Raw genomic sequence first — 24,526 nt, forward strand, 5'->3', positions numbered from 1 at the left:
TCTCTGACACTTTCCTTAGACACCTTCACTTCCCTAAAGTCAATCCTCTATTTAATGGCCCACACACACTAGAAGCTTCCCTGAATTACAGTTTGGCTAATGCTTTAAAGTTCTTTCTTTTTAGCCAGTCAGGAAAGTAGGGTTTCATGTACGGTTTCGTGCAGGGTCTCATATACTGATACATGACTTAACATGAATCATCATGTCAGCTATTGGCACTTCAATGCAGCACTTGCAGAAAGGCAGAAGGTGCAGCAAATGAAAAGAAAAAACCTGTATGTCTACCCTCCAAGGACCTGCGGGGAGGGGAAGACACCTTGATTTTGTTTCCTCACAAATTAATCTGCTGCAGAATGAATTCCAGTATTTCACAGGTGGCTACTATAGTATCTATAAAGCTGTTACGTTGAACCTAGGTAACAGAATAAAAGCACTGCCTTTTTAGAACTGGACCAGAACAAACAGAGCCTTGGGAGGTCATTGATACTAACTGGCTTGCTGAAAACTCTGAGGTGTGGCGGGGCTACTATGCCACGTACAGTCAAACTGGGACGTGAATGAGTTCTCTGTATAGCTTCATGAGGAGCAATGAAGCAGATCCCACAAAGAATCCTGGGCAGGAAATGACATTAAAAGAACATACTGGGCAAAGTGATGGAAAGCTGATTTAGCTTTCCGTTCCATCAGAACACTGCTTGCTTCTCATGGAAGAGGAAAATTCACCCTAAACTGGGTAAATATTTCCTATGAAATAGGAAATTTCCTCACAATATGAAACACGTTGGGCACTAAGGAAGGAAAGCTTGGTCTAGTACAGGCATCTGTGACTCCCAACAAACCTGCTGACCAAAGCTCTGCATGCATTAAAGTGAAGAGAGGGGGGGAAAAAAAGTCTCTTCCTTTTTCCCAAGGATACAAAGTATTTACTAATTTTGCCTTTGTGAAATTCACATGGCAAGTACCGCTCTTTTATGTAGCACTTTTAAAAATATTTGTAAAATGTTCTGTACTGACACACAAGTCATCTTTCACAGCCATGTCATTCCAGGGAACAATAGCCCAAGACGTCTGCTGCCTACGGAATGGGTAACGCTCCTCTGACTGGGAGAGCTCACTTTGACTACAAAATATCTGTAAGTACTGTCAGCAGCCATAAAATCTTTAACTAATTAAAGTTAACGTAAACGTTTTTATCAATCATGAGTGGAATAATATCCAGTAGCTTTAAAGACAGATTTAGATCAGATGGATAAGACCAGTCAAAAATACATTTCCTCTTTTTAACATACTGATTATGATTTACTTCAATGAACAAGCTACCGTAGGTCCCCCCTATAACTTCAATCTCTGAAAAAAATAATGCAGTGCTCAATATTGCTCATAAAATAACAATTTAGGAAATAATGTATAAATAAATACAGCAATGTCTCCTGGTCATGCCCACACATTAGTCGTTCTTTGCACTAATAAATGTGTGTCTGTAGTTTGGGTCATGCCTACACATGTCACTGACATAATTTATTATTGCTAATCAGGTCAATCCTACTTTTTGTCAACAACACTGATGCAAATGAAAAACAGCAGTTTCTTTAAAACTTTTGCCAAAATTTTTGTGACCTAACCACAATCTCCTATTTTTCATGACTAAAATGTTGACAAGTGAGCAATCTTTAGCAATTCTACCCCAACAAAAATAATTTCTTTCCAATGACAATACCAGATATTTAAAAAAAAAAAAGCTATATTCTCTGTAAAAGATTGCAGCGAAAAAATCCAAGTAAGACTTTGTTATAAATTTTTTTTTTTCCACATTCCTAGCAACAATGTCAATAAAGTTATAAGAGAAAGATTGAGCAGCTAACCATTATATTGAGAACCTTTTGTGTTGACAACACATGAATGAAAATAAAGGCAACCAATTTTCAGATTTCCTGTTGCATTTGCACATCTGGCACTTGGAAGAAAAAAAAAAAGTCTCATTTTGCTCAGGCAAAAAAAAAAAAAAAAAAAAAAGTAATCTCAACAATACCATGTAAGCAAAAGCAACTTTCCAGAGAAGAATCTCCCTTCATCTTGGATGACCTCATTAAAATGTACCAGCAAGAAACTCTGTGTATAACGAACCCTACAGGGCATCTAAAGCATACAAATTTCTAGGAAACGGGAGGTAGACATTGCCGTATTTTTTGTGAAGGTCATCATAACTAAAGTTTTAAGAATCAACCCTTATTCACCAGCTATTTCCTTCTGAGCACAGATTTCGTTAAAGAAAGTTTCAGTTAAATTTTCAATACATAGCTTTTGATTTACTTCTGTAAATCAACAATCTTTGGCTATATTTTATATTACTGGTTATAAGATGCTTAATTTAGAGAGTGGATTAAGTCAGTGGTGTTATTCTGAATTTAGTGTTTTTAACGTGCAGCAACAGCAACTTACTTAAGTCTAACCAAGCACAGTTACTGACCGCAATTTTAACTTTCAGGTTAAATTAAGGAAAGTTATTCCTTAAGTCTTCCAACTAATTAAGCCGCTACTTGAGTGGAATTACGTGCATGTGCAACAGCAATGAATTCTGCCCAGACTTAACCGCTCACTTCTCACACACATGCCGTAGTATTAGTGTACTCTAAGGCCACGTGCGGAGGCACTCAGGAAGTTCACTGTCATATTTTAGCACGGTTTACTGCTGTTATAGATACTATTAAGGAATTCAGTATGCTTATCAAAGTGCAAGCTGCAGTTACCACAAATATGAAGCGATACGCTTTGACAAGAGAATATTCTTGGGTACCAGAGCACATTATCATTTAATAACAACATTCATAACTGGCTGGCCAGTTATTCCAGGCAAGCCGTTACAAAGGTAGGTAAAGAGACAGATGTGGCGTTTTCTTCACAGCTCCCAATGCGCCAGGTGAAGCAGCTTATCATTATCCCGTTCTACAACTGGAAGACCGAGATAATTGGAGTGGCTTCCACAGAGTCACTTAGGAACCTCAACAGTGCCAGAAATAAATTCCTGAACGCTACTGGAGTGTCTGTCTGTAAAGTAGTAGCTTCTCGGTCCTTTGTGAGCGTATGTCTGAATCAGATTTACTAAGCAGTTTGAAAGTTCTCCTTGTTGATAGTTTCTCTACACTGGAAAAAATTGTCTACATTGAAAACAACTTTTTTCAATAACAAAAAGGATTTTTTTTGTTTTTAATCAGAAATCTGATGTAATCAGGTATGGATTAGCTGTGAACTGCTTTCTGGAATCTGAGATCACGTTTTTGATGTCCTTAAGCGATGCAGTAGTTTGCAGATATGCCACCTTGTCACTGATGCACATTCATGAAGGGATAGCAAACCCCACTTTCACACAGATACTATTACTGTGAATATGTTTGAACGGTGTAGTATCACAATCTCGAGTAAGCCTAAAAACTAAAAAGGAGAAAAATGAGCAACTCTGTGAGAGGAAAAATGCAACAATCTGACACGGGGTCATTATTGTATGTAGGCATTAATGCATATTTTATTTTATAAATTATTTAAGGACACATGATGACACTGTTTCCATTTTTAGAAACATTTCAGCAAATTCAATGTCCTAATCACCTTCTTTTTAAGATCACTTCATTATTTGTAATTTTTTTTGAAGAAACACGAAGTTAAAAAAAAAGCCAACATCATCACCTTGTGTCTCAACCAGGTTGACTCTTTAGCAACTGTTAGACAACCACCCCTCATGAAAGAGATGCTTTTTGTTCTTTGGATATTGCGATTCCATCTGATTTTTGAGACTCCGTTGACTATTTGCACATGATCGTTCGCTCAACATTTGTCTCTCTCTTCTCTGTAATTGAAATGTCAGCATTAATTACTGTGGGGTGTGAACTGACCTTTATGGTAGCCATCTCAGGGGCATGCTGCTTCTGACAATGGTGTCTCACCTTCTACTTCAGCCTTTCTATTGCCTTCTGCCTGCAAAAGTAGTCTGGCCGAAAAATAACTTGTCAGAACAAACAAAGAGATTAATTTTCAGACAGATCAGTTCTCTGGGTTGGTTCACCACATGGTGAAACGTTTGTGCTGACATAATGGAGGATGTGGGAAAGAGTTATGACAACTTCTTGCAGTAGCCAGAACTTTGTCTCAAAGAGACAGTGAAACCAGAGCTTTTGAAAATACACTGGACTGAAAACAGAGCAGGAGATGAGGAGGCCCAAACAGACACAAATGAGAGCTCTTCAACAACCTGTTTTACTGGTTGGTCTTGTATCCTCTCTATGCAGCACTACGCTTACTGTACTATCTCAGATGGTTTGTACAGCTCTTTCGCCACAAAAATAACGCATGGAATGAGCACAGAGGAGCAGCAACATGCTCCTCAATACAGTATTAACATATGAGAAAATTAAAAAAAAAGGTTACTGCCTTTTCCAGATTTTCCTGTGTGTCTACACTGACTCAGCCCTACCAGAAACATCTGCTTGTGCTTAACTTCGCTAATTCTGTAGGTGTCACTAAAACACATTTCACAAGATGCTTTGCAGTAATTGCCTTCACTGCTGTAAGGATCCCTCAGGTGCAAATTGCTTCTTTTGTGGCAACAGCTTTAAAGGAACTAAACTTTGTAGCAATATGAACACAGCTAAGCCAGATACAATGATAAAAATGCACAGTTTTTTCAGTACAACTCTATCCACACAAAGCATTTCTGCTGGCATGGATATCTGTTTCAGAAACCACACCACTCAACAGCTAGGCCTGTGGGAATCTGCAGTGTAATCCCCATCCATAAGGAGCAGCACTACTTAGTCTTTTTCGCAAGATCAGGCCATCACTTTCTGAACAGCGATTGTATTCCACCTGCACTGTGCACAGTGCTGAGCAAATAACAATGGATGATTATCCTTACATAGTCTTCATAGTCGACTATAGTACAGAGAAAGTAGCAGTAACACACATGTGCATGTGTGTATTTCTGTGGTGTATGAGTAAACTGCTTAATAAAACTGTGCTGATACACCTTTGGACCTGATGGTCACAAAGCAGGAAAGACTTATTAATGCCATAGAATATCTGATACATGTAGGACCACATAACAGGCTTACAGCAGATGAAGTAGGATTTTTCTATCATCATGTTTTTGCTAGCCTATGAAGTTTCCTTTTTTTCACTTCTTCCTTGATCCTTGGACAAAAGCAATTTCATCTAGTCTGTTCTTGGCATGGGTGTTTCTCTTTCCTTGACAATGCACACCCGCTTCTGTACTTAACTCTGATATTTATAACCTAAAAACCAGTAATCTAATTAAAAAAAAATGCAATTTAAAAAAAAAATATAATCTGGTTCTGTTCAAAGGAAAGATTTTTTTTTTCAGGGGCAGTAAAAGGTAAAGAATTCTGAATAATAATACAATTGCTAAACATAAAAATGCTGTATGAAAATTAAAGAAGGATTAGTGAGACTCTCAGTCCATTCAAAATATTTTAAAATAGGCTACACAGCGCAGGACCTTACATACCAAGCCGAGCTATTTGATAGATTATATGGTCCTTTATTTTATACTGGTAAGACTGGATGTTGCACTTGAATTTGTTTTAGGAATCTGAATACTGTATTATTAACGTAACAGCATACAATTATGCAATATAACTGCTTCCCAGGCAAGATGCAAAATACTTCTCACCAGTGATGAACAAGCTCCACAATGGGACCTGAAATACTTATTTGCTCAAGTACTCTGCTTGTGTTCGACTTTATAATTATATAATTACAGCTGGCAGGTTTACCGTGTCACGTTAATTTATTTCAGAACATATTGTGTCACTTCAAAGCAGCTAAGAACACAGCATTACAGAAACCTTATTGCTAGCCTTTAATAAAGACTACACCATCACTAAAAGGTTATTCCTCTTTATGAGAAAAGTTTTGCAGTCCTCCTGCCCCCAGCTATTTTAAGTTCCTGTGACACGTACCGTCCGTGTTAGGAATTTTCGCAACATCCTGAATGTTTTGCCTGTGGAAACAGATTTTACACGGACAATGGCATGAAGTGCTTTAACTGTGACCAACCTGCTTAGCAACCTGCAGCAGGACCACAGAGGCACTGTCAGTATGAGTGCTCAGAACTACTGAGCCTTGAGCAGCAACGTGCCAGAGTACCCAAGTCGTATCTGCCGGCCATTGACAAACGGCGGGTGTCAGATGGTAACAGAAAGCAGGGAATGTTAATTCAAAGCACCGGAGAGCATTAGTCATGCTGGATGGCTACAGTAAGTTCTGCCAACATATTAAAGATACAGGTAATAATAAATCTTGGATCTTCTCGCTTCCCTTCTTCCTCCCACCTTTCAGGAAACACACGCCCAGTCACGCTTCAAAAGTAATGAAAAGGAGCAGTGTTAGGCACCCAGATTAAGCAAACTCATGTTGCTTCAACACAAAAAATAAAACAAACAATCCGAGTTAAACAAAAAGAGAAAGTTTGTAAGTCTTACTCCATGAACTTCTGCTAACAGCACCTGTGCCACTATATGCTTCACCATCACTGAAGTGTTCATCATCAGAGTGTTTAAAGGCTGTACAACATATAAATTGTTTTGAGAAAAAGGAATACCCTGTATTAGTCCTTTAGAAGCAGAAAGACATACTAGGCTTTGTGGATTTAAAGATGGTTAAACGGTTCTTCAAAAAATTGGGAGAAAATTCAACAAAGTGAACATAAGGCTATAAGCAATTTAAAGGCTACTTATCACAATAATTACACAATTAGTTGCATGTTTTTCAAACAGAGAAAATACAGCAAAAACACGCCTGAGAGAAATAATTTCACCAATCATGATGCAGCAGAAAATAATTTGTTTTGAATCACACTTGTTTGCTTTCGCTTGCAGCTTTGCAAGCATTAAAAAAAAAAGTAGTATCTGGAGCCTAAACGTCATATTTTCTCAAGAGTGTAACTCATTTAACAGCATAAATCCCATTTCAAAAAGTAACACAAGCAGTTTAGGAACATAAATGCCATTAACTTCCAGTACCATTTAGAACCACAAGCGCATTTGTGTTCTTTGGAAAAGAAAAACAACCCAACCCTGTAACCTGTGTTCCTAAATCCCTAGGACTTTTTGAAATTCGTCGCTGTACATGAAATAATAATAACCATAAAATGGCATATGTAAGATACTGTAATATTAACACTGCCAAGAGTAAAAAAGAACTTAGAAAATTCTTGCAAATGTGTGTGTATTTATCAGATGCTGTTGTAATTAAAATTTGTAAAAAGTCATTTGTGAGCTTTTAGAAAGGGATGTTTTTAAGCTATTTCCTTAATTCTGTGCTGTATAAAACTGCAGTACTTTATCAATCCCTCCAGAAGTCCACAGAAATTTTCTTGGGACTTAGCTAAGCGGTGTAACATATGCCTCCTGTCTGTACATACAACAGACTCTGAAACCAAAGTGCCAAACTTATTAGCATGTTGTTACTTTATGTCATGCCGTATGTATCTGTGATTCGTGTGTGCCAAAAGCTCCCTCAAGGGAACAGTCTCCTCACCTTCCACCTTATGCATCTTCTTACACAAATGTTTCCAATTAGGCAGAACTCCTAGATATATGTATCTGAAATAGGTGGCATTGATCCAAAAAATTTACTACTCAAATTCCTCTTTATGGGAGGGTCAAACCCAGCTTTGGGACAGCTCTACATTTAAATTTTAAAATCTGAAGTCGGGAAATGTTCTCATTTGTCGATTTGGTTCAGATAATCTTTTTCTGAAAAAGATGTAGGGGTCCAGGATTTTGGTTTGGGGCAACTTCTGGCATCTTTATTCAAATGCCATAATGACTACATCATTAAAAAAAGGCCATTACAGAGAACTTTATTTCAAGCACTGCAGAATGAAGACGTCAAAGTACTTAAGCAGCTATCTGGAGCCTTTATTACAGGTTACGTAAGCAATACCAAACAGGAACTCAGCAAAGTGGCTCACCTTCTTCATCTGAAACATCCAGGACCTCAGTCATTGTCTCAGGTACATTTAGCTTGTGCTTCTCTGTTACAGTCTGCAAAGACAGAATCATCAATCCTCAAATTAAACACCAAAAGAAGAAGCAAAGTTTACAGCAGGATATTTTCAACAGCAACAGCAGTGGGATCTGCCGAGACATTTTATAACGTGTTTCCCCTTCCCCTAACTTTATTTTTCATCTTTAATCTAGAAGCTCCTATTCTCAGTGCTGTATAAGGTAACATTTATTCTGGCAGAAAAGTACAAAAAAATGAAGATAATGAACTGGTCAGAGGAATAAAAGAAAAAGAAAAGAAAGCTCTCAGCAAATATATTTATAAATGGTGCATGTAGAACAATTCAGCTCAATGTTTCCAAGATGATTTTAAAATGAATTAGGTAATGTCTACAGAAGAGCTTCAGAAAGTTGTATGTGGCATATGGAAATTATTAAATCGTAAAGCATTTGGAAATGAAGTTATGAATGATGTGAAATTTTTAAACTAAAAGAAGATGTGAAGGATTTACACAGATCACTTGAAAGATTTCTTCCCCCCCTCCCCCAAAAGTGACTACCCTGCATATTAATTATATCCTTTTCATAAATCATGTATATTCCCCCAAATCACATATACATCAGGGGAAAAAAAAGTTATTTGAAGATTCTGATACATTTTGTGCACCTAAGAGCTTAAAATATTGTGATACAAGGCAAGTATGGACCGAGGACTGCTGGGAGGACACAGAGTAAGAGAACACTGGAAGATTGCTTTTTCATATGATTTTATCTTCATAAATGACTTCCAGAAGGAAACAGATGATGTTCAGGGGTGCTGAATCAAGAAGGGGGACATCCATTTAGCATCAAGATACACACTGGAGAAGGAGATGAAGAACATAATGAGAGAAATTGTAGGAAGTGCCAGGTGTGAAAAAGTTGCCTGCAGGAAACTCTTCAGTGTGTTACGGTACAGGAGACAAAATGCCAAGGACTTAAAAAAAGACCAGTGATCAGAACAGCATTAGTCACGCCAGAAAAATAAGTATTTCCCTGGCTCCACCCAGGTCTGCAGCCAGTCAGCTGAACTGGGGAGCCGTGGAGGGGAGTCAACACATCGTCCTTTAGGGTACGTAGGAGCAGATGTGCCCCTTTGGCACGGAGAGGAATGTCAGGAGGCCGTGTGTCTCGTGAAACTCCCACTGAGGAAGTACTTCACTCCCTACTGTGGATGGTATCTATCAAGCATAAATTAACATTACATGCAGAAGTAGTGAAAGAGCATACGATCTGAGGGATAATTAATGTCAGCCAAATCTTGACTCCCTTATGCAATATGTTTTTGGGAAAATGCCCACTGATATCAAGCAGTGAAGTCAATAGCGGTTTTTGTTGCACAAAACTTAATAGGTATTTCCCGATTCTGTTTTATACTTCTCTATTTCTAATAAACCAACAAAGATAGCATTCTTGATTATTATAAGATACTGCACTTTTATAAATAACAAAGTTACCAACAGTGTAATTACTTTGGAAACTTGTTTTAAAAGTCCGCTTTACATTTTTGAAATACATTTAACTGTGACAGCAGTTTTCAATTCACCCTCCCGAGGTACAGGGAAAGAACAATGCCCTTTGCTTCAAATGGCAATCCCAATTAGGCCTCCTAAATTCACTCTTACCCATGATTCAAGACAATTAATTATTTCTGTTGCAGTGTTTTTCGTAACACATGTTCTGTGTTGAAAATTAGCTTATATTCACTGAATGCCTCCACCAATATGTCTGACTTTTCCCTCTGCATTCCCACGGCTTTCCTGATAGAAATGTCAGGCAGCAGTAGGGTGACAAAGCCAGCGACGACAGATGGGGAGGATGCTGTCGCTCAGGTGACGTTGACCTTGTCTCTTCAACAATACAGCAGTAAGTTAACAAAAACATTGTAAATTTAAAAAAAAAAAAAATCACTGACACTGGACTAAAGAAATAAACGCAGGTGAAGGGGGTTGTATATTTTTCAAGTGAAGTGGAAAGCACTGTATGTGAGTAACCAATTTACTGGCATTGTAATTGTAATTGCCATTGCAATTGTAACTACACAAAGCGTACTGCAAATTCTCTATTGCCAGTTCGTACGTTCCCCATGTAAAATAACTGAAAAGCCAGGAAAAAAACACAAGGGCACGAGGAGGTGACCAAATTCTGAAGAAAGGGGAAAGAAGGGGTCTGCCTAGGAGTCACAAATGCTAGTTTTTCTATGTCTGCTGTATGACCAAAATTTATTTAAGAAAACTTGATTCCCAATCTTAGCTTATGTACAAAATCCGTTTGGTTAGAAGAACACCAAAGTGAAAGGATGCTACAATACTCTAGTCCACAAGCCACAGCTGTAGAGATACATTGTATACTGTCTTTCTATTACCTTAGATCTGCAGACCCTAGTAACCGAGGTTTATGTGTCATGATATCAATTTATTCATAACCTAGGTTTTTACAGGCCCCTATATAATAACAATCTGGACTCTGACTGAGGCTCTCAGACATTATTATTTATTTACAGAGAAGTAATGATAGTTTATTTACTTCCTGATTTTTCCTTCAGTCAGAGAAAATTATGACATAATTTAACAATGGAAACAAAGTTTGGAAAACAGAATCGAGGGAGAGAGAGTGTGTGTGTGCGCACGCGCACGTGCATGTTAAAGAACAAAAAAATCTGTAATGCTATTTCTGGTACAGTGAACTCAGCAAGAATCATTAATTCTACATCAACTCCCAACAGAAGTTGTGAATTAATGATTTTAAATGAACATTTAATATAATACTAGAAGTTTTTTAATTGATAGACATTGGAAATGTCAAATACTCTCAAAATTTAAAATCTATATCTAGCCCCATGAGTGGCCCACTCTGAAAATTGCTCAATGTGTATTTCTCAAACTCCCTACTGTTTAGTGCCACTGCGAATTCAATTATGTACTTTACTTTAGGCTTCTGTATTTAAGACTTTCATTGTAAGGCCCGATTTTCATCTGATGGCATAGAATAATTCAGATATATAATTCAGGTATATAAACCTATATGTACATTCAGTGATTACTTACTCAACAGCAGTATACTGTAATCAACCTCAAACTCCTCATATATTCATTTGTCCGCAGGAAGACTATGCCTGTTTGTATTTATACTTAATTGCACAGCAAACCTTTGAAAGTCTAGCTTATTCTGCTTTCTTTCCTATTCATCTCTAATCTGTGAGTAAAAATAAATGCACTTTATTCTCTCCATTGCTGTACATTCATGTGGCTCCACTAATAATAATACTAATGCAAGTAAGAGGAAAATGTGTTCGAAGTTAGACCAAAGGCTTTGGCACTGAAGATCTTTTCCTCATCTCAAACGCCAGTGACTTGAATATCAATAAAGCATCGGCCTGTCTAACACTCTCCATGCATCACTCAGCTACAACCTTAGAGAATGAAGTAGCTATGGTGACAGCACCTTTTTTTCAGTGCTAAATGCTGTGTTCTGGTTTGGCAACACGAACCTCACCATCTGGAGAACTTTATTGCAGGGAGTGCCTGTGAGTGCCTGTTATTTATCCCTCCTTTTTAGGACTTGTTCTAAATTATGTTTAATCAACATTCCCCACCATGAACACCACCACCAGAGGTTTACATTCTATACATCCCTAAGGGACAAGATTCAGACAAATTCATAGCTGAAAAATCTGCTGAGTTTATCGAGGCTTCCCACCTGACTTTTAAAAGCAGTGCTTTGTACACAGACACAGTTCAAGATTTCAGATTTCTCTTACATGCATTAGAGGTCAACTATGCAAGTAAGGTTCGGCATTTGATTCAGTCCTAAACCCCAAGCATCTGGTGTCTGGTAGAAAAATCCATTACCCTCAAAGTTTAAAGAAACATTTATCCAAAGTAAGTAACTCACAGGTGTCTTTTCATAGTGTAATCCCTATTATTATAAAGCATCTAACACTTACATATGACAAGGTACAAGGCTCCACAGTGCAACACAATGTACGGTAGAAAGGAAGTTACAACTTGTATCAGGCATAAACGGAAAAAGTGTGCCAGGACACAGCCAGAGAACAGCAAAGGTGTCATTTGAGGCTAAAAATATACTTCTGAAAAGAGCTAAAGTTTCTCGAAAAATTTTACCTAGATTTTATTTTTCTAAATCTCTGAATAGATACATATGTGTTTATGCACGTACATGTGTGATGTGCTATGTGATTAAACAAGAATACAAAATAAATAACAACAAAAACATACAGTCTTTATTAAGAGACTTCTGGAATTACACTGGAATTCCCTGTCCAAACCTGACTCAGTCTGATCTTTGCAGGTCATTAATAAATTATGGCTCACTCTGTTTGTAACCTTATGCCATGTTACTTTTACTCCATCTTCCTCGGTTAATATCTGTGGGACTTGCCATCAGCATGCGACAAAATCAAAATTATTTTCCTATTTCTTTACAAGAGACACTGGATTTCTCCCCTTCTCTAACCCTCTCCCTGATTGAGTAGTGGCATCTTTTAAGTAATCTGTGGATTTTTACAGCTCAAAGCTCCTAAATGACATCTAGATCTGATGGGTTTTCTAGACTGCTAATCTTTCTTGCATGGGGCGGGGGGGCAGCATGACCTTACAACAGTGTTTCAAGACAAAATGCAATAATGGAAATTTAAATTAAAATTAATTTCTTAAATGATGCACTATTTCTTATGTTCTCCCTTCCTACCTGCTGAAATATTTGCAGATGAGAGGTAAAAGTCCAAGAAGAAAAAACCTTTCCCTCCCAGAGTATCAGAATACATCAGTTTTTCCTGGCTTAAAGCAACAGTACCACCTTGCTGATGTTCAGCACATACTATTCACAAACCCTGATGTTAAAATACAGACTACCAAGACTGTGGAGGACTGAGAGGACTGAGCACATAAGGGAAGATTCTTTCGTATTTTGGGAAAACAGGATCTATTTGAACTGAAAGTGACTTAAGTAAAAAGATGATTGATGTGATTCAGAGCCATCTAGTGAGCATCATTAAGCCTGGCACCAGTCCATGGCTGGTAAGTCCAAATGCTGAGAAGCTTGCTGTGGTGTGCTGCAATGGTTGAGCCTCAGTAGGTGTCAAAAGTGTGGAAATGTAAGGACAGACTGAAAAAGAGACGTGAAAAGAGAAACGGAGAAACAGGACAGGATCTAAACAACAATGCACAAACTTCTGGAAAGTTTGGGTTTGCAACTCAGACCCATATCTAGAAAAAAGTTTTACTCTGCTTTTGAATAGTTGTTTTCCATCTGTATGCACACAGATTTTGTCACCTAGCTCAGTGAAACCTGTTGTGTTGCACACACTTCCACATGCTTAAAAGATACACTGAAAGCATTGTAGCACTTTTGCAAAAATCCAACAGAAGGGGGGGGCTAAAACCAGAAAATAAAAAAAGGAAAGAGATACATGGAGAGTCTGAGGGAAGAAGAGAAAGACAACATTCTGAATAAAGAAGAGAGACATTTTAATGCATCTGCAACTCACAGTTGTGGTGGTAGTAATCTCCTCCGTTACAACCTTCAGCGTATCGACCACTGAGATATATCCCAGACGCCTCGCAATAGCTAAGGCAGTGTTACCATTCTGAAGAGAAAAGAGAGAAGGGGGAGAGAGAGCGCAATGAGAGGGAGGATTGTGATGTGAACCAATGAGATCACTCTCAACACTGCATGAGCCAGCATTTCCATCCAAAACAAGGCGCAGCCTAGGAAAATCACTGGTTTTTTACCGTTACATCTGACTCTGTCTTTGTAACTTCTTTAAGACTATAGCCCTGATTACCATGGTAACACAACACACTTACATCTGCCTGCTATTCTAAATAAAAAAGTGCTGTATGGTTTAACCCTTTCAGTGCTCAAATTTCACTATACAGAATGTGTCTTGTCTGCAGAAGCTCATGTTTTATTTTGCATAAAATGGTTCTACGTCAGAAATACTCTTGTAAAAAAGGTATTTTAAAATGTTACAGTTTCACTTCTAGTTGAAACTGTTAAATCTTTATCAGGTACAATTCCCTCTTTGGGGAGTACAAGATTACAGCTGTATTGTCCACACAGACTTTTATTCCTCCTTACAACAAAAGTATATGTCCAATAAAAGTACACAAAAGCTAATGATTTAACAAACACAAAAACAACCTATATAAGGCTTGGGTGTGCAGTTTAAATACCCATGAAATATAGATGTGCCATTCATCAAATGGACATTAAAATGATAATTTAGTAAGTGTTTAGGCCTATTTATCTCCATTTCAACACCTGGAACACTGGCACTCCACGGTCCCCGTGCCACTCAACGTGGGGAGGAAGGGACGTGTTCCATGATTCTTTGTAAAGAGCACAAAACAAATAGACTAGATGAATAGATTAGCATCTTCACACCACAAATAATTTGACTGTTACTGCCACTTGCACATTAACTGCTCATACCCCACTCCCATACCCCCCCACCAGACGTCTCGGGTTGAAATTCTCTCTTATCTCAAGCTAGAGGTTGCTATGTGTGGACAAGAACAGATCTAGTACCTGAGAAAGCACGCAAACTGTGCAGTAAAGACACATCCTTGAGACCCTGCTTGCATTTGGGTTAGATTTGGGCATGACAGCCCCAACACGAGGACCGAAAGCAAGTAAAGAGACCTTCGGTTGAATATGCCCAATAGTACCTACAGCCCCAGAAGCTGACTACTATGGTCTCTTGCTTGATGATCTGGTGCATAAACTGGTATTTTGGATAACTTCACAGATGATTATTCAACGCGATCGTTCCAAGACCAAACAGGGCGCCAGTGCCGATTTAAGCATGCACAGTGTATGTACACGGAAACCTGATCCACTCCGGGGAATGACACGAGTTTTGGACATTCTGGCCGCAGTTTAAAGATTACCCAATTAGAGGTGACTAATAACAACATCAACATGAAATGGGACAGTTGCGTTCCCAGCTGACTGCAGAGAAGGATCTGTGCCAGAGGTTATTGACGGTCTTTGAGGAGGCATTAATATCAGTGAACTCAGTGAGAACCTGAAACAGATCCAATGGATAGAGGGGCAGAAATTTGGGTCTAAATCTTCAAAAAAGCCCAGGTTCTGATTTCCCCCTAATTTTTATGGAAAAATCCTTATCGAGAGATCAATTTACAGACGGAAGGGTTGAGGCAGAGGGCAACCGAACAAGCACAGCACAGCTAGCTGTGGCCAGCCTGACCCTGCAGCTCAGAAATCAGTTTCCCCACCTCACATTTAGCTTAGGGCACAATGAGTTAGATCTGATCTGAACTACCTTAAGAGGATAAGGAAAAGAAGAGGAAGTTACATTTACACATCTGACAACCAGCTGTACGAGGAATACTTTCACCAAAACAAAAGCTTGCTCCCAAGCCCTGAGAAAGGAAAGAAAAGAACTGTCCAGGGCAACAAGTTCCCACTGGCACTTCACAGACTTACAGTGGTGGTGGCGTTGGGCTTGGCCCCATGTTGGAGAAGAACGTTAATGATGTGAGTGTGGCCTTGTTGAGCAGCTTGGTGAAGAGGGGTGTACCCATTCTGTTGTCCGCAGTGGTTACGATAAAAGCAAACAAAGAACAACAACCACCAGTAATTAGATTAGACACTTTGCTTTGCTTCCTTCTGCTCCTTTTGAGACATTTCAAAAAGAAATGATGCCATCAATCGACCCAAAGATAATAAATCTTCAGTAATAATAACACTCCTTCCCCAGACTAATGAAAAGATAAAGCAAGATAATATTTTTATTCACAAATCATCTTTCATCTCATAATATAAGCAATCTCTGGAAAGACAGAGATTCTTCATTTCCTAAATCAGAGGGAGGAACAATGAGGAACAGTAAATTTGAAGTGGCATGCTAAGGACATAGAATCATAAGTGAGGCAGAGAACATTTTTCTTCCTCCCACATCTTGGTTTTCTATAGATGCCCCAAGATTTGCCTTTTAAATATTTGAGCGAATTTTAAAAATATGTAATTTTTAACAGCAGTGATTTGAGACTTTGCTTTTAAAAAGGCTAACAACACATACCTATTATAAATATCAATCAATTTTAGCTTTACTTTGCCTTCAAAAGGCTTGACTGAGCTCTAATTACACTTAAAAACATGTACACAATGTCTGTATTAAGAAACACACTTAACTCCATAGACTTATCTGCTCCAGTGATTCACTCTAATGTTACACAATACAGAAACATAACCAAAGTGTACTTCAGCTAGTTGACCTGAGATGGTATTGTGTAAGTCCAGTCAGGCAATTCATTTACAAAATTATTTGCAATTGGCTTTGAAAGCAGGCAGAGAATAAACTGGAAGAAAACACCAAGTTGATCTCACTGTACACTTATGTAAAGCCTGGGGGCAGGCTCTGAAAGACACACTCTGAGAGTTACCTCTTTTGCAAACAAATAAGATGCAAGTAACACTTTGTACTACTGAAATAGTGATAGTTCAGCGCTGTTACAGTTCTTGTGTTTACAGTATGCATGCATGGACTCCTAAGAAATCGAAGGAGGATTTTACTGTAGGTTGTAGTGCAAAGTAAATTCGCTATCTTTACTTAACTATTAGTGCAGTCCCTGAAAAACAGAATCCAGCCATACAATTTTTCACTGGAGATGGCAGAAAGCATCATGCAGGCTTTCTCTAGTTAAAGACCAAGCTGCAATAGAGGTTACTTATTCTTTAACATGCCTACCCTGAATCCAGCCAGGATGGATTTGCTCTTTAAACTGAGTCCACAGTACCAGCTGACAGATTTTGGAGAACCACTGCCCCATACTCTCATACAAACTTGCTGACTTTAATGAAATTATTCTAAATAAGTGAAATACCTGAGGAAATGGCATCAGAATCTGGCCCAGTGGCCCCCTAGACATAGAGTGAGACCTAATACTAAAGACCCAAGTATGTCTGTTCCTTTAGCCAGCCTCCAAATACCTCAGCTGAATGTCTTGGCAGCTATCATTTGGATCCTGCTAGTGTCTGCTTTATTAATTCTTATCAGCTGTTTTTCTAGTAGTGTTGCCTGTTCTTTTGGAATCCCTGGTTTTTGCCCATGGATTTTGGGTGATCTCACGAGGGATGGGCCAGCATCTTTTACTTATTTACTTTGCTGTTTCTTACCACATTGAGCTGTGATCACTGTGATGAAATAGTGCTACTTTGAGAAATGAATCCATCCCGTAGGTCGCAGCTGGGGACAGAGGGGCTGGCCAGAGGGACCAGCAGACCACAAGCCTGTGATTTTGACTGGATCTTACAAATACTACGTATTGTCACTAGAAATGTCAATGGACTTCTTCATGTTGATCCCAAGACTTCCAAACCAAACCTGTCCTCAGTAAAATGCGTTCCCCCACCACGGCTGCTTCCTCTCCCAAAGTCATACCGCCCACGCTTTGATCAGCAGTAATTCTTCCCACTCTTCTCCTGGCAGATCGGAGAGAACCTGGCATCACCCTCAAAGTGTCTGCATTGTTACTTACTAGTTTGGCAGCACATCGGTATTACACTGGTGTAAACCATGTGTAAATGAAATCAGAAACAAGCTTGCATTTGTTAGTTTCCAAGTAAAAAGAAAAAAAACAATGAAATTGATTCTCTATCTCCTTCTTTCATACGCCCAAAGAGTTATCTGACTTTTCTTTTGTGAACACTACACAATGAGATGTGGCAGAGAGAAGGCATTCCACTACAGCCACAAATCACCCGTGTTGACACCTACCATGCAATAACTATAGTTTCCTAATGAAAAGGCACCTATGGTAGGTATTCGTAGTGCTTGGTTACCAGGTTCATAATAAAGAGCAAAAGCAAGCAATGAAGAATTCTTTACCTTTGTTTTAGCGTTGACATTTGCTCCCTGCTTGAGAAGAAAATTCACCATTTTGATGTTTCCATAGTGACATGCCACAATTAAAGGTGTATAACCAAGCTACAATAAGAGAACAAAGATGTAAAACTGCAAGCTCAGTGGAACATTCCTTTTACAATGCTAGCACCGCTTGGCACACTGGAGACAGCAGCCACTCCGTAATTTACCTTTGTCTGAGCATCTTGGTTTGCACCATGTTTCGTGAGTATTTCAGCTACATTCACTTTATCCTCTTGAGCTGCAAGGTGTAAGGCTGTCAGTCCAGTCTGGAGGTGGAACATACAAAATAAATAAATAAATAAAGATAAAAGTAAGAATAAAACCTACTTTACATCAAGAAAGAAATCTAGACTTTCCCACTTTCTCATCTTTAAAACATGAAGAGATCCTAACTATAGCTTCTAAGTATGGGTGGGGTTTTTTTTTAAGCAAAGTAGAGTTGATGTTTCTCCTGTTCTGGCTGATAAACAGCTCCAAAGCAATTACATCACCATAACCACAGAGTAAAACTTTCAGGCATCAATGATCACGCTCGGATTTTATACAATAATGTCACTTGGGAAGCTGAAGAGCCCATTAATAAATTAGGGAAGCACATTCACTGTGCTTCCCACTCCTCAGACAGGAAAGGGAACCTTGACAACTGCAGGGACAAGTCAGAATGAAGAAAATAACTCCAAAAATAGATCCCATTCAAAGATGCCAAGGAAATGGATGCAGCCTTTAACTAAAAGCTCACTGTGATCACACACACAGTACTTGCCTGTGAACAAGGCAGGGAACAAATTTTGTAAGAGAAATGAAAATCCCCTTGTTTCTCATTGGTTAGGTAGCATCACATATTAATGCCAGACAATGAGAGTCTTGAGCCTTCTATTTTGACTTGCACGAACAAAAGATGCAGGCTTTTGACCTTATGTAAGGAAGACTTACATACATGCCTGGATAAATCTGGTGACCTATGAAGATCTACAGTAATGGTTTTTTTGAGGAACTTGTTTTCTATGAAAAAGCTGTTATGTAGAATCATAAAAAAAATCAAATAAATTGGAAAGGTCCTCCATAGGATTTTTCTCACTCGCTACTCCGCTAATAATGTTGGTTTGTTATTTGCCAGACACTGCCAATTTCTTCCACTTGGAAAGAAGGCTGAAGGGTAAATATATGAGGAAAAGCACCTTTTCTGGCAAGAGCACTGAACTGTTTTAGACTGTAGCTCTCAGGTTTCTGATAGATGATGTTAAATCTACCCATGGGCCCACAAACTCCAGAATTTTACATTTCCTCTTCCTTTGCATCTCATGTAAAACTTCAGGAGCACATGCAAAACACCTGAGAGATGGCAAGGTTGCAGCAGAACAAAAATATTGAAGTCCTGCCTTCCTGAATGCTCAGAAACAATTTTCTCTTCGTCTGCCTTTCCTCCTGTAACCTCTCTACCAGAGCCAGGTGTTACATCGTTTTCCTCCGGTGACGGCAAACAGCTGCAGCTCCTCCTGTGCGTTACCCAATGCAGCTATCAATTACATGTTATAAGATAACTGGTCAATCCATCTGCCAGTCCTAGATATCCTCTTCTCACTTTTACTGTTCATCCACCAGTTGTCACTTCCGCAGGCTCACAAATATGTATATAAGGAAGTGAAGCTGAGAATTCCTGACAACGTGACATTGTTCCCACACTGCACTTTGCATCTTACTGGATACTCCCACCCACAGTACTTTGTCTCCGGTTGTGAATTACCTTTGTTGCCACATGGATATTGGATCCTTTCTCCAAAAGCAAGGTCACCATGTCAGTGTGACCATCTTGGGAGGCCAAATGAAGCGGGGTGACTCCCTGTTTGGTCAAAATGTTGGTCTCAGCCCCATAGTTCAATAGAGTGGTAGCTATCTGCATCTGATTTTTCTTGGCAGCAATATGCAGCGGGGTGTATCCATTCTAACACCAGCCAGGAAACAAAAATGAGAATAAAGTTAACAGAACAGCCATGTAAGCCTAAGAAGTCAGACACCATAAACCAATATTATTTATGGTACCCCTTATTACTAGAGATGAGAGTTCATTAAATTTTCAAGGCCAGACATGTCCCACATGGCCCTGCTGTTGTGTTGCTTTGTCCGTCTGTTATTTTCACCATCTGAACTAGAACAAAGCCAGCCCTCGCTAGGGTGGGCAGGACTGTTCAGCTGATACCTTCAAATTATCCTGAGTTTGACACCTACATTTTGAGTAACCTACGTTGTAAATATTCACTTTTGACTGATGAGTGACATTCTCCGTGATGAGTGATGGGTGCACACTCTTCATGGCATTATGCTTTTTTTGAGCGTGTGGGTAGAGGTGTGTTTGCATATGGAATTTTGATACATGTGTCAGTCACGGCACTGGCTGGAAACAGCAACAGGGAGGAATGTTTTTCTGATCAAATTAACCATTTAAGCAAAGCAGAATGGCATTGATGGCGCTTTCTGGCAATAAGACAACTTCCCACCTTTAATTGCTTTACAACGCACTGTGGGGGAAAATTCTGGGTTACAGCAGACAGTCCCTCTGGAAGTGTTCGGTTGGTTGGTCTGTTTTTTTTTTTTTTAAATGAGAGCTTTACCAAACTATCCTACTGCAACTGCAGCTTTTGCTGCTCTCCATGTGTCGCAATGGAAACAACAGCTCTGATACAATCACTTAACGGACGGGCCGCGTTTTTTGGCAGCATGTTCAACAGCAGCCTCACACGGGGCAGAACATTCTGACATCAGCACCAATTCGCTCATTATTTTCCCCTTTTAGTAGCCTTTGCCTAACACAGCGATATCATGACACTGTTCCTAACCCCAGAATGAATTCTCCGTATGCGTGGTCAGAATATACGCATCGTTTCTAATACTACACAATACTAAAGTGACTTCCAGCTATGACTAAAGCTTACAAACGTAAGAGAAACGCATACATCTATACGTACACATACATATTTCTTCTTTTTCAACGAAGGTCTGAGCACGCCGTGCACTACTAATTTAGGCAGGGGGTCATCCAGCCAGGGCCAACTTCCCGCTCTATGAACCTCAGACGGCTCAGCGACTCACCTAGTCGCATTTTGACCACCTCCAAGGCCCCCCCCCCCCACCCCTCCAGGCAGCCCCTTCCAGCGTCTGACCGCGCGCACCCTGGGGATTATTTTATTTCTTTACATCGAGCCGACGTCCCCACGCACACCGCAGCGCGTGTCAGCTGCCCCGAGGCGCTGCCCGCCGCTGTCCCCGCGCCTCTCCTCAGGCAGACCGTGCCTGCGGCCGGGTGAGACCGGCGGGAGACCGGCGGGCCGCCCTCTGAGAGGGTTTCCTCAGGCGGGAAGGAGCGGGGCGGCGGGAGCTCACCTTGGCGGTCGCGTGGGGCGAGGCGCCCTTCTCCAGCAGCAACAGCGCCACCTTCTGGTTGTCGTAATGGGCCGCCACGTGGAGGGGGGTGAGGCCGTTCTGTAAGGGCGGTTACGGCGTTAGGCTGAGCCCGCGTTACGGAGCCGTTAGTGCGGGAGCGAGGGGCGGGGGGCACCGGGGGGCACCGCAGGGCCGGTAGTAGGGGAGAAGCGGCGGAGGAGGGTGAATCTGGGCGGCCCGGCTGCTTGCGGCCGCAGGCCTGCTTTCCTTCCATCTCCCCAGAGCCCGCGCTAAGCGATTCCCACAGCGTGAGGGGAAACCGGGCCTCGCCCCCGCGTTTATCCGTTAGGATTTTTGACATTTGGATGGCGTAATGGAACCGGCGCTTCCTGAGCCACAGAAACGTATCTGCCCTCAGAGCTGCGCGCCCTCCTGCCGGGGACCCAAAGCCCACGCGCTCGGTAGCGCGGTTTCCACAACCAACGCACGCAACCGTCGCCCTCGGGGGAACGCGACCCTAACAAAGCCAAAGCCACCATGGAAAGCAGCTGCAGCCGCCTTTGGTGTGCACGTTTCACACAGTCCTTTCCTAAGGAAGAATCCAAAACGCTGCTGACTTTCATTTTTCTCGTCAGTACCTTGCCAGCCGAATCGGGAGAGGCACGACGCTGCAGCAGGAGTTTTGCCACTTCCAGGCTCCCGTATTTGGCCGCCACATGCAAAGGGGTGAATCCCTTCTGAAAAGTTCCAGGAGACAAAAAGCAGATGTTTGCATTACAGGTCATGCCGACATCTCTCATTTAAGAACTATGTATTAAAGCGCTTACTCTTCAAGCTATATGCTAGCTGGCAGAATCAATAGCCGTACCTAGAAAGAGCATCATCTCTTGAAAGCACTTTGAGAAGGATGAAATACAAGAAAATACTTTCCCTTTTATTATTCTTCCCTATGTACGTGCTGTCAGGGTAGCAGACATTTTATCTGATACAGCCTCTACTAACAACATACTCTGTGTGTGTGGGCAATAAAGGCACTTGTTCAAATTTCTACTCCAAACCAGCTGCACTTTTTAGTTTCATGATGACAGCTTTAGAAATATTTCCTGTACCAATGGTTGCCAGTAACAATGAAACACCAACTAAATTCAGTGAGAAAAGCTCCGAACTTCGCAATCCTCCTTTAGAGTTTGTTGGAGAATGATTTATATTTGGACTCATGCGTCCATACAGTCACTAAGTTCTGCTGCAGCCTCTGAACTGCAGCTAAAAAAAGTCACGCCTGACTCAATGGCAGTGCTTTTGGAAACACATTGTGGCAAGACTAAAAATCTTGTCTTTTTAAAAGAGTCCTTTTCCATTTGTTTTAATAATGCTTGTCAGTATGGCACAGGTGTAAGGTCTGTGTCAAACTAACCTGCTCTTTGCCTGTTCTAATTAAAAAAATCATGTTGATAAGGAAAACTCATGGATGCAAGACAGCAGGTGGCAGACCGCGCCGCTGCCCTGACAGTAATTCCGGGGAGCTACAATGACCTATTTGCCTGACACATAAGTGATGTGTAATGTTTATTATCATTATCATCTTGTTCCATTAATCCCACCTCAAAAAGAGTTTACGTCACGGAATCTCGAACGTTTCCAGTTCATGAATCACAGGTTTGTAGAGAGATTATCTAGTGGACTGTATCTTCTTCTATTCATAATTATAGAATGTTCCTGCTGTACTAAAGCAATTGCCATAAAGCAATATGGGAAATTAGGAAAGTATTTAGTGTATTTTTAGCCATTTCAATGTGATTTAACAGCTGGATAAAAGGAGAACAGCAAGCATTCCCACTAATCCCTGGATCAGAATTTGAAAATTGCTGGTTTAGTCTTCTAAAACCTGGAAGATACCCCATTGTTCAAAAACATGTTTTAAGCTCCAGCTGTAAAATCAGGGGTACTTTTTCCAAGACCTAAAACAATAGTGAGAATTAAGTCATTCTCACTTAATCACAGGCAATAAATTTGGAAAACATATCTTGGCACATAATTCTATTTACAGCTATTTTCTTACGTGTTCATCACCTTGTTAGGAATCTGTTGGTAAACGTTTCGGGCTAACAAAACAAGAATGATTCTGCAGACTATTTCTTTTATAACCCCAGACAAAATGGCCTATTGTGTCATATGACACCTCATTTATAGAGCCACTGAAAATAGGTTCAGCATTAGATGTGACTGGACAGATGCTGACTTGTACGTTTTAGGAACATTCCTTTCAGCTACCACAGACCAGAATTATTTTCCTATTTAAATAAACAAGGTATTGAAGAATACACAGGCCTGTTCAAATAAAAGTGTTGTCATCATCCCCTCCTCTTTTTTGAAAATTTTGGCCAAAAAAGCCCTACCCATAACACAATGGGAAAGAGAGAAACAAGGACTTCATGTACATTTTAAACCTGTCAGGACTGGGAACCAAACTCCCAACTTTAGATGACAGCAAAATATGTCAAAATTTGATTAACTTCTGATACATTACTTCCGTCTATTGGATCGCTGTTGATTAAGTAAGAACAAAAGACCCAAACTAGTTCAATTTGTCAGTGTGAAAGTACATCCCTCGCGGAACAGGCGTGCGCTGGCATGCACCGCCTGTGCTACTGGAATAGAGACGTAAAACATTTTGTCTTACTTTGGTGGACATGGAGTGCGAGGCACCTGCCTCTAGGAGAACTGATGCGACATCAACTTGTCCCTCTCTGGCGGAGATGTGCAGTGGAGTGTACCCATTAGTTGTTGCGGCATCAGGATGGGCCATGTGCTGTAGCAGAAGTTGGACGATCTCCGTTTTACCCAAGCGAGAAGCAATGTGCAATGGAGTCTGTTCTTCCTACAACTCAAATCGAGTAGGTAATTAGCGCAGGTAGAACCACCCTGAACACAATATTCTGGTTGATCCCAACAGATCTATTTCTGCATTTGCCTTGCAAAAATCATAGGAAGTAATAGGACAAAAAGAGGCAGTAACGGAGGGCTTGCGGGTTAACTTTTGCAGTAAGCTTCAGCAATGACTTAGAAAGAGAGAACTATGAAGAAAAACATTGTCTTTTCCTTTTATCAAGCAGATGGTGCACATCACTGTGAGCATCCCTTGCTCTTCTTTGTGTTCTTAATTTGTTTTACAACA

At 40.2% G+C, this 24,526-nt stretch overlaps 1 protein-coding gene across 4 annotated transcripts in view; it reads right to left on the reverse strand.

The window, feature by feature from the left end:
* The window catches only part of ANK2 (ankyrin 2), a 347,335-nt gene that overhangs the window by 76,039 nt on the left and 246,770 nt on the right, over positions 1–24,526 (reverse strand). For all 4 annotated transcript variants that reach the window (XM_075150301.1, XM_075150298.1, XM_075150300.1 and 1 more), the window contains 9 exons: positions 24,032–24,229; positions 21,990–22,088; positions 21,352–21,450; positions 19,718–19,915; positions 18,141–18,239; positions 17,935–18,033; positions 15,531–15,629; positions 13,567–13,665; positions 7,985–8,057 (listed from right to left, as the gene is read on the reverse strand). In XM_075150301.1, the coding sequence (XP_075006402.1) occupies positions 7,985–8,057; positions 13,567–13,665; positions 15,531–15,629; positions 17,935–18,033; positions 18,141–18,239; positions 19,718–19,915; positions 21,352–21,450; positions 21,990–22,088; positions 24,032–24,229 (1,063 nt within the window). The remainder of the gene's footprint in view (positions 1–7,984; positions 8,058–13,566; positions 13,666–15,530; positions 15,630–17,934; positions 18,034–18,140; positions 18,240–19,717; positions 19,916–21,351; positions 21,451–21,989; positions 22,089–24,031; positions 24,230–24,526) is intronic.

The sequence above is a fragment of the Calonectris borealis genome, chromosome 4 (genome assembly GCF_964195595.1).
Source record: "Calonectris borealis chromosome 4, bCalBor7.hap1.2, whole genome shotgun sequence".
Lineage (NCBI taxonomy): Eukaryota > Metazoa > Chordata > Aves > Procellariiformes > Procellariidae > Calonectris > Calonectris borealis.